Consider the following 11,454-nt stretch of genomic DNA (forward strand, 5'->3'; position numbering starts at 1 on the left):
AAGAGAGAAACAAGTTTAGAGTAGCTCGAAGGAGACATATTTCGATCTACCCTCAGTCTTGACTGCGATGATATGGAATTAAAAGCGATTTGTGGTTGAAAAGAGATTAATATGTTCACTGGGAACCATTCAGTGTATATATAAACTTTCCCACGTGCACATACTAGCGACTACACTATCATGGCGGAGGTGGGTTGAACGCAATATTTCATGTATGTGTATGTAACTCGAGCATACAAATATATAAGAAAATTGTGCTCAACTTATATCTCTTGATAGCGTATTGGGCTACGTCATTGCCGCTTTGTCACGGGTGAGCTGAGTTCGAGCCCTCGGCTCGACCACGTTTCAATTTCCAACGTATGCCTCCTTCGAGCTACTCTCAGTCTCGACTGCGATGGCATGGAATTAAAAGTGATTTGTGGTTGAAATATATATATGATATATATATATATATATATATATATATATATAATATATTGTCCAGTAATCTCGTAACACATTGATAAATACACTAAAAAGATATTCCGCTTGGAGAGGATCACAGCAAGTGATTGAAATATACGGAAATCGTTATTTCCTTTCTTTTCTTAAATCCAATGGACAGTGGGTTTTTAGTGTGTGTGTGTGTGTGTATATATATATATATTTGAATAATTCGCTAGTGGACAGCGACATCAATCACACAATTTATGACCGTCGCGCAGAGGATTCGAACCACCGCCTATAGACCCAAGAGAGTCCACAGCACACGCCTTTAACCACTCGACCACAGACGATCTAAAAGTGTACTAACTCGTAATCTAACTGATTACCGAGATTGTGGTCGAGTGGTTAAAGGCGTGTGCTGTGGACTCTCTTGGGTCTATAGGCGGTGGTTCGAATCCTCTGCGCGACGGTCATAGATTGTGTGATATATATATATATATATATAAATATATATATATTTATATATAATTTTTTTTTTTTTTTTTTTTTTTTTTTTTTTTTTTACCAACGATACTTTGGGGGGTACGAACATTCGCATACGCTTGTACGCACAACCCCACCGGCTCTGTAGTGCTTTGGCACGTTTGCCGTAATTATTTCGGTTAGCGAACGTATCGTTTAAGAACATCATGGAACGGCATAAGTTTGTTATCCGAGGCGTTATATATCCATAATTAAGGATATTTTTAAAATCCTAGAGATGTAAAAACACCTTATTTCAAAGGCTGGAACTGATTAATTTAATTAACATTAATTTCACTGGAAAAATTATTTCGGTTAGCGAAAGGATTCATGAAACGGATTGAGATCAATATCTGAGGTTCCATTGTATTTAGTTTGTCCACTCCCTCATTAGTGAACTCTTTTGGGAGTCATTCGATGATACACTGAAATAATAATCTTTCCCAAACATAAGTTGATCTTCTCTGAAGGTCCCCCTATGGTTAACTCCTCATTTCCAAGCGTTCTCATTGATCATACCAATAATCGTTACCATGGTCCTGTGTGTCTTAATCGTTATGAGTATGCATTCACCCAAGCGAGGACACATTATCCTCCTCTATCCCGTTACATAGCACATTTTGATTTTAGGATGCTGAATTGTTATTGTCAAACTGAATGGTATTGGATAACTGAATAGTATTCAACCAATAGTAAATCATCGTATAGTACATGTTTCTTATGAAGACAATTTTTCTTTTGAAAGCTATTTGGTAAGATTATCAAAACTGTAGGATCAGATTTTGTAAATTCAGAACCAATAAACATACAGTAGATCCAATTATAACAAGGTTACCAGAATCCATAGAGATGAAAGGTTTTGTAGCAAATGTAATTGTAATTACTCTGCATCATTTTCTTGTAAGACCTCAGCTCGAATATTGTGTTCAGTTTTGCTTCCCATCGCTTATAAAATATATAAATAGATTAGAAAGGGTGCAACGTAGAATCACTAAAAAGACCCCTCGTTTACGTAATAAACACTATGAAGAGCGTTTAAATTATTTCTTTGTCGCGGCTCGTGCCGCTTAAATTCTTCTTATCGGCTTAAGAAACCTGCACAGCGAAGCTATAGCGATAATCCCATACCACACTCCTGGTCATATGGCCATTTCCCGAAGGTTGAGTGTGGTTTGAATTTTCCGCCAAAATCATCGGAAATTTAAAATTCCCGGCTCTGTGCAGGCATGCGCATTGTCGACCCCACCTCCCCCTCCCTATCCCCTCCCTTCTTACCCGGCTAGCTCGAGCCGGACGTCGTGTCACTTCAATGAGAAATGAAGGCTTCGCCTGTGGGAGGAGGGAGGGACCCTAAATCTGTGCAGGTTTCTTAAGCCGATAAGAAGAATTTAAGCGGCACGAGCCGCGACAAAGAAATATTATCGGCTGAAAGAAACCTGCACAGCGAAGCTATGCATGAGACGAGGACAGGTGGGAGGAGAGGTGAAGCCTGAATCAAACCGTTATTACGTGTGTCTTTCCTATGGGAGACTTATTCATTTTATCACTCAGTAGAGGGGAGACAGAAACGTCAAGTACCCACGCCGAAGAATGTGACATGCACAACATTGCACTGTTCACACAATGCGTAAATTATACGAAATTTGTATCCTGTTATACGAAATTTGTATCCTGTTCAACGGTTCCTGGCCCCTCCCCACTCCTCGGTCGCCCTTTGCCCCCTCCACTTTTTTGAGATGAGAGGGGTGGAGCCGTTTCCATGGCGACACATGGGACAGGGGCGACTGAGTGGTAGAGACACCGTGTCCCCAAGGGAGTCGTCGATGTCCAGTCCCTAGGTCCCGCACCCGCTCCACAGAGTGGGTGCGGAGAAACTCCAGCGACCGGCGTAGGGCCCCCGACCGAAGCCAGGGACGCAACAACCTGTGGAGTGCTGAGGGTATCGGCCCGGGCAGGTCACGCGGGAGAAGCAGTATGCTCCTGTCGACCTCCCGTACCAGCCGTCGGCGCCCCAAGCGGCTCAGTGGAAGGGCCGGGGTCGCGAAGTTGAGGCCCCCCCCCCCCCCCGCCACCGAAGGAGGGAGGACGTGTGAGAGAAGCACGCTCTTTTGGCGCAGGGGAGCACCCGAAGGACGCTGACTGTGTCCCACTCAATCCCGAGCCAATAAAGTCTGTGTGGGAGCAAGGGCAGACCCGTCCCAGTCCACCCCGAACTCCACGTCCGCCAACACACTCAGAGCCATTGAGATGTCGGCCGATGCACCCTCCCCGGTGGGCAAATGCATCAACTAGCCGTCTAGGAACATGAGTGTGGAGACGCTTGCTTCCGTCCAACGTACGCCTACCACTCTCACTAGTTACGTGAAAATCCTCGGGGTAAGCGAGAAACCGAAAGGGAGTATGCGAGGCCAAGTTCGTTTCCGAGCGACCTCGTCCGTGGGCGTTAGTCAAGAGGCTTCGTCCAGGGTGAAGACGTTCCCTGAGCGTCTCCCACGAAGACGGGCCTGGACCCTCGGTATGTATCCAACTCACCCCAAGTCTTCCCGCGGGAAGTTCTCGAAGCCCGTGGCGAGCGTCTTCATCCAATAGTGTGCTATGGCAATTTGTGACGTCTCGTCACCCACAAGCGGACTTCTATATGTTTAATACCTAGTGACATCATGTGATTATACTGTGACGTCACCGGATTGATCATGGCGCCATAGGATCGTCTCGTGACGTCACAGGGACACAAATTGACGTCATAGGACTACATGGTGACGTCAATTTATCACTGACGTCATCATACCGTGATATCACTGAGTCACAGTGAGCGTTGAAATAAATTTTGACATGGTAAAATTCTGGACCATCATGACTGTAGATTAAATTAAGTTGAATAGGAAAAGTCATGTTCATTTCGACCTAAGTCACAGTGAGCGTCGAAATTAATTTTAACATGGTAAAATTCTCGACCATCATGACTGTAGATTAAATTAAGTTGAATAGGAAAAGTCATGTTCATGTTGACCTGAGTCACAGTGGGCGTTGAATTAGTTTAACATGGTAAAATTCTTGACCATCATGACTACAGATTAGCTTAAGTTGAATAGGAAAAGTCATGGTCATTTCGACCTAAGTCACAGTGAGCGTCGAAATTAATTTTAACATGGTAAAATTCTCGACCATCATGACTGTAGATTAAATTAAGTTGAATAGGAAAAGTCATGTTCATGTTGACCTGAGTCACAGTGGGCGTTGAATTAGTTTAACATGGTAAAATTCTTGACCATCATGACTACAGATTAGCTTAAGTTGAATAGGAAAAGTCATGGTCATTTCGACCTAAGTCACAGTGAGCGTCGAAATTAATTTTAACATGGTAAAATTCTCGACCATCATGACTGTAGATTAAATTAAGTTGAATAGGAAAAGTCATGTTCATGTCGACCTGAGTCACAGTGGGCGTTGAATTAGTTTAACATGGTAAAATTCTTGACCATCATGACTACAGATTAGCTTAAGTTGAATAGGAAAAGTCATGGTCATTTCGACCTAAGTCACAGTGAGCGTCGAAATTAATTTTAACATGGTAAAATTCTCGACCATCATGACTGTAGATTAAATTAAGTTGAATAGGAAAAGTCCTGTTCATGTCGACCTGAGTCACAGTGGGCGTTGAATTAGTTAACATGGTAAAATTCTTGACCATCATGACTACAGATTAGCTTAAGTTGAATAGGAAAAGTCATGGTCATTTCGACCTAAGTCACAGTGAGCGTCGAAATCAATTTTAACATGGTAAAATTCTCGACCATCATGACTGTAGATTAGCTCAAGTTGAATAGGAAAAGTCATGTCCATTTCCACCTGAGTCACGGTGAGCGTCGAAATTAATGTCAACATGGTAAAATTCTCGACCATCATGACTGTAGATTAGCTCAAGTTGAATAGGAAAAGTCATGGTCATTTCGACCTGAGTCACAGTGAGCGTTGAAATTAATTTCAACATGGTAAAGTTCTTGACCATCATGACTATAGATTAGCTTAAGTTGGATAGGAGAAGTCATGTCCATTTCGACCTGTTTTTTTTTTTTTTTTTTTTTACTTATATCGATATCGATATCAATATCAATATATATATATATATATATATATTCATTTATTTATTTATTTTTTATAAAAATAATATTGTACAATTCACATAGTGCATAAATTCTATGTAGAATATTGTATCTTGCTCAGCGGTTCCTGGGCCTTCCCCTACCCCTCGGTCGCCCTTTGCCCCCCCCCCCTTCTTTTGCGAAGAGGGGTGGAGCCGTTCCCATGGCGACACATGGGACAGGGGTGATCGAGTGGTAGAGATACCGTGTCCTGAAGGAAGTTGCTGATGCCCAGCCCCCGAGGTCCTGCACCCGTTCCACAGAGTGGGTGCGGAGAAACGCCAGCGATGCCGCGAGGCCTCTGATGTTGTGGGCGTGGGGGGCATGGCCTGGGTCGGCCTTCCGGTGCCCTGTTGGTGGTGTCAGCTAGCCAAGACAGGAAGTCCAGAACTGTGCTAGCGGAGATGGTCACTATCGCGTGTCTCCGAAGGAAGTCCTGGAATCTCCGGTTGGGAGGGTTGTTGGATCTGGATGACGGTCGGGACCGTAGCGAAGACGCGGTCTGTCGCTTCCCGGTCGAACAGACCACGGGAAAGGGGAGCTGCTCTCACCACGCCCCGGCGAGCTATCTCCGGGGCCGACCGCGCTGCAGACTGACGAGCTGCCAGACGAGCCGCGGTGAAGGCCCTCGCTGCTGGGGGTAGGGCTGATGACGCCATGTTGGCTGTACCCTCTGCCACGGTAGAGAGTGCCGCCAGGGTGTCTCTGCATACAGAAAACACGCGAATCAAATTAGTAGGGCGAGAAGGATCCCGATCCCCGGAGGGTGTAATAAAGTCACATCGCTCAATTGTAGAACGTATAACATATGCGAAGCCGAGGTCGTTTCCGAACGACCTCGTCCTCGGGCGCTAGTCAAGAGGCTCCGTCCTGGGTGAAGACGCTACCTGAGCGTCTCTCGCCAGGACAGGTCTGGACCCTCTATAGATTGAAATATCCCACTCACCTCAATTCTTCCCGCGGGAAGTCCTCAAAGCTCGTGGCGAGCGTCGTCAGCCAGTTCCTCATCATCGCCATTGCCGTGACGGTCGAGATGGTAGAGGCAAGGTCTTGTCTGGTCGAGGCCTCCGTCGTCAGCAACTTAGCCTTCGGTTCACTAAGTTGATGGGGGAGGGCGGGGTCCCTGCCCGAGTGCCACAAGCAATCGCGCAGGCCCTCCGGCGCGAAGGGTGGTGGCAGGACGACGGGGAATGATGAAGGGATATGCCGTCGAGGAGGAACCGTCTTGGGTTGGTCTTGGGCCCGCTCGAGAGCAGGGATGTCTAAGGCTTTCTCCCCTTTCTCCTGCGGGAACCAGGCGTTTGGGGGGAGTGCTACCGCCGGTGAGTCCCCCGACCTGTCGACAAACATATGCCCATCAGGGTTTAAACGAGGGTTCTCCAGGAGAGCACCTAATACGTCCAGAGTGTTAGAGGTGGAAATCCTGGAGGGCGTGGAGGCCGGGGCGGAGAGGGGTCGAATCTTATATAGAACCTTAGCCCCCTCCGCGTCGTTGGCCCACTTTAGGATAACGTCATCTCTCCTCCTCCAGCCCTCCAGTAGCGAGTAGTCGGGAGACCAGGCCACTAGCTTGTGATCTTCTCCAAACGAGTACTCCCAGGACCGGGGAAGGTCACACCATGAGAAGGGGTGAACTCAAGAGTCCGTCATGGTAGGAGGATAAGGTAAAGAAGAACTGTAGTGGTCCTCCACCCCGTCCAACCCGACGGACGTCTGATTGGGGGGTTCCTCCGGAGAGGGGCCTTCTAGTCCTATACCTGTCGCCGGCACGGAGGGGCGGAGGGAAGGACCAGGAGGGAGAGTGGGAGGGGGGGCTAGAGCCGTAGGTTCAATAGGAGGTTGCTCTGGAGAGGGGTGCGTTATGATTTGCGCGGCCTGAAAGGCCGGATAATGTGATAGGGCCGATTCAAGGACGGGGCCTATCAGGGACGGAAGGAGGGCAGCCACTTGGGCAGCCAGAGTTCCCTCTCCCCTCGTTTCGTCCCCCGGCTCCCTGCCCTTGTGGGATTTACGGCGAGGAAAAGGAGAGCGAGGAAGGGAGGGTGAGTTGGGGGAGAGGCTGTGGAGGGTGGGGACAAGCTGAGCGTCCTGGACCTCGGTGAGGCAGACCTCTTTTTCGAGCGAGATTTCCTGCCGGGTTCACGTGAGTGAACTAGGGAGGAAGACGAGTTCGTGGGGGTGCTTGACAAAGCAAGCCGTAAGGGTTTTAAGGACCCTTGATGGTCGGATGTATGGGGCTGCCGAGAGGCCTGAGGACGCTCGGGGACACCATACTCCGCAACATCAGACTCGTCCCCTTGTACTCCGAGAGGCCCAGGTTGTCCACCAACGGAAGTCTCGGAGACATAGGGAGACGGATGGCGAGGGCGAACGAGGCCCAATTCCACGCCTAACGCCGGATCCGCCCACACCAGGGGGGGGGGGGTCGTCAGCGGATTTCAATTTCCGAGCTCTGTGCCATGCCTCCCGAAGAAGTTCGAGGGCGGCTAGCTTGGAACGGGTTTTGGGAGGAGCAGCACGAATCTCCTCAACCCGCGCTTTGCACACAACGCAGGCTAGGGGGTTAAAGCCAGCTTGTGAGAAACAAGGGGCATGGCGGGAGCAGAGGTCGTGGTGGCCGTCTGACGAGATCCTGGCTGTGCAGCCGGATTCCACACACAAGCGTTTGGTCTGAAAATAGAATAATGATAATCATAGAAGGGGTGTCCCAAAGGTGTCTGGACACAACACCGAAGGGGAAAAACTGCAGGAGAACAGGTAGGGCTCCCTACGAGAACACACGAGCACGAGCAGGAACCAGACTTACCGGCATGAAAAGAAGGTGGGTTGTGGAGTGACCGACTCGTCTGGTTCCGCGATGCTAAGTGACACGACGTCCGGCTCGAGCTAGCCGGGTAAGAAGGGAGGGGATAGGGAGGGGGAGGTGGGGTCGACAATGCGCATGCCTGCACAGAGCCGGGAATTTTAAATTTCCGATGATTTTGGCGGAAAATTCAAACCACACTCAACCTTCGGGAAATGGCCATATGACCAGGAGTGTGGTATGGGATTATCGCTATAGCTTCGCTGTGCAGGTTTCTTTCAGCCGATAAGAACTCAATTTATTTAGCTTATCCAAACGTAAAATGAGAGGCAATTTAACTGAGGTCTTTAAAATGTTTCATTATTTCATTATTAGTGGATATATTTTAATTTGTAAGATTATCTTATCACAGTATGTAATGACAGCGCTATCAGTTTTCACTCGATGAACATGTATTGCAGTGATTCATATGTTTTTCAATTACATGAATATCCTTTTTCTTTCGAGTTGGATTCCAAGGCTAGGACAAAGTAGGTCGGTGATACTATATCAGAGTTGATCAACATATTTTATATGTATAAATAGTTAAGTGAAAACGAAGTTAACACATGTAAGTCATTTTTTGTGAGGATTTAGTCGTGTCACGCTACGGTTGTCATAGTGATCATATATTTTTAGTAGTAAACTAAAAGAAATAATTTTCATATGGATGTATTAGACTAAGGTAAATACAAGTTTGACATCAATGTTTAAGTTTTAACAAATGTTTAATCTAAACGTTTCTTGATCAAATGAACTGTGTATATAATGTTGCTGTTGTGGTGTTCATCAGCGTAAATCATGATATCCGCAAGGATGTTAGACACACCCTTAAGTTCCTCGGAAAGGCATTGTTTGGTGGCCGAGCGGTTTAACTGTCGGTAACCTAAATCATGACACTATTGGATGACACGAACAGCGAACAGCAACCTGACCATTCTGCTAGGTCAGCTGTTTAGTTCACCGGTCTTCCCTTTGCGCATGACCTGTTCGGTATAAGTTCCTGCTCGTGTGCAATACTAACTACTGTGGAGGCCATCTGTAACTATTTACTGCATTTGTTTGTGATTTTGATTTTTCTTTTTTGTAAGGTAAAGCGTGATAATAAAACAAAGGGAGAAAACTATTCTTCGCCCGTTCCTTATCTTCTTTTTTATCCTCTTTTTCCCCTATTACTCTCCTCTTTCCCCTCATCATCCTCGCCTTCTTGCGACATGTCTTCTTCTTCCTCCTCCATTATTATATCTGTGGTTTTCTTTTGCTAAGGGTTCATACATTTCAATGTATTCCTATTTTACTCGCTTCCCCACCTCCCGCCCGTCATATATGAGTGGAACCAATAGCAAAAAACTTTAAAGATCTTTATGATTTAGGAATCCGTCATCTGAGTAGAATAACTTAAAGCTATAGAAAAATACACATACTACCGTGGTGAGGGTTTGGCCTCTTATGTCTTAGAAACAATCCTCCTCCCATTTTAATAAAATCGTTTGGCAGCAGTAGAAGAAAGTATTACACTATATTAAACTTGGGTTCTCGCTGAGTGGGAGAAGTCCCAACTCTGAAATTCCTGGAAATGTTCGTTTGCGGCTTCAGGCTGCCGGTCTCACAGAACTTTCTGGATCGACGATTTCCCTCCTCCACCCCCCCCCCTCCAAACCCTCTTCCTCGGGTTTCTACTATTTTTACTCTTCATTCCACTCGCCATACTACTCCTACCACTCATTTTCTACCCTGCCTATCTCTTCGCCCGCATCCTGGCGATCCTGATACTAATCATCCTTGTCATGGTCCTCTTCAGCGTATTCCTCCAAATCCTCATTCTAACCCTTCTCATCATCGTGTCCCTGCTATACTCTTCATCCTGCTCACCCTAATCATCTTCACTCTCTTATCATTCCTTATGCTGCCAGGATCGCTCTTATCATCATCATCATCATCATCATCATCATCATCATCATCATCATCATCATCATCATCATCATCATCATCATCATCATCATCATCATCATCATCATCATCATCATCATCATCATCATCATCATCATTTCTAATTCTTGTCTCCTCTTTCTCTTTCTCCACCCACCTTTCATTTATCAATTTTCCTATCTCTTTTATTGTTATTGTCTTCCACCTCCTCCCTCCCCTTCACTCCTCCTTTTTCGAGCACATTCTGATCATTGTCGTCTTCCTACTCGCACGATCCTTTCTTCATGGCGCGCTCATGCGTGAATGAAGCACTACCGTCTCACCCTCACCTCGTCTACTTGGCCGGGGTCATTGTCGTTCTTGTTGGGACAGTGAGCAAGGGAACTGTTACCTCCCTCCTTCCATCTCTCTTCTCCCACCTCCTACCACAATCCTCCCTCCGTTCCTCCTACATCGTCATTGAAATCCATGGATTCGATAAACACAATGGAAATCCTTTCACCCTCAAATTAAATAAGCTAGGTGAGGCACTCTAATACAACACAATTTTATAGAATATTTGTATTCAGAAAAGTCATATATACATATAAAATTACAAAATACTCGCATCGTATATCGAAAATTTTCAATCAATTTGATGTGCACGACAGATGGAGAAAATATCTAGATTCAGCCATTTTGAATTCTTTGTGTGTGTGTATATATATATATTTATTTATATATACATACATATATATATATATATATATATTCAATACACACCGAATGGTCCCCATACATATATTTTCATCTTATCAACCATTTTAACTTTTCCATTTTCATTCCTTTGAAACACGATCGAGACTAACACGGAGCTCGATGGAAGCATATTTGAAAACTGGTACGCTGTCGGAATAGGACTCGAATCTAGACGATATATAACAAATGGACAGTGATTTAACCAATTGCGCTATAAAGAGTGACATGAGGTAAGCACAATTTCTTATATATGTACGAGTATACTCAAGTTACATATGCACGAATTTTATATTCAACCCACCCCGCCATTCGTTAAGTCACTGTCCATATGTTACGTATCGGCTAGGTTTGAGTCCTAGCCCGACAGCGTATCAGTTTCCGAATACGAGTATGAGCTCCTTGTTAGTCTCAATCGTGTTTGCAAGGAATTGAAATGGAAAAGTTAAAGTGGTTGATAAGACGGAGTACACACACACACACACACACACACACACACACACACACACACACACACACACACACACACACACACACACACGAAAGTACGAAAGGAGGAGTTTAAGTCGGATCTTAGAGATAGAGAGGGAAATGAGCAAAAATAGGAAATGGTGGGAGAATTAAATTATGGACTAAAGGAAGGAAATCGTTGAACTAATGGATTGCTTAGTGCAAGCAAACATTGAAATTTCCGACCTAAGGTAAACTAACTTGGATTTAAGAAGCGAGATTAAGGAAATGAAAAATGATATAAGGGAGGTGAAGAGTGAAAGTGAAAAGAAGAAAATTAATGATACTACCAATAGCGACAACTTAAAAAAGAGGTAAACAACCAAATACAAGAAATTATTGAAA

General features: G+C 45.4%; 1 protein-coding gene across 1 annotated transcript; it reads right to left on the reverse strand.

Annotated features, from left to right (window-relative positions):
* Positions 1-5,085: 5,085 nt before the first annotated feature.
* LOC143018024 (uncharacterized) lies at positions 5,086-6,443 on the reverse strand. The gene is made up of 2 exons (XM_076173064.1): positions 6,040-6,443; positions 5,086-5,798 (listed from the first exon to the last, which is right to left on the reverse strand). The coding sequence occupies exons 1-2, from the start codon at positions 6,441-6,443 to the stop codon at positions 5,489-5,491; spliced, it is 714 nt and encodes a 237-aa protein (XP_076029179.1). The 3' UTR covers positions 5,086-5,488.
* Between the last annotated feature and the right edge of the window lie 5,011 nt (positions 6,444-11,454).

The sequence above is a fragment of the Oratosquilla oratoria genome, chromosome 33, assembly GCF_046742065.1.
Source record: "Oratosquilla oratoria isolate Oo_2021 chromosome 33, ASM4674206v1, whole genome shotgun sequence".
NCBI classification, from domain to species: Eukaryota; Metazoa; Arthropoda; class Malacostraca; order Stomatopoda; family Squillidae; genus Oratosquilla; species Oratosquilla oratoria.

Bases quoted from the DNA above. Each gene is read 5' to 3' on its own strand.
- LOC143018024 (XM_076173064.1), bottom strand. From the start codon at position 6,443: ATGTTTGTCGACAGGTCGGGGGACTCACCGGCGGTAGCACTCCCCCCA. The intron at 5,799-6,039 runs GTGAGTGGGATA...TTCTGTATGCAG, and splicing joins TTCCCGCGGGAAGAATTGAG to AGACACCCTGGCGGCACTCT.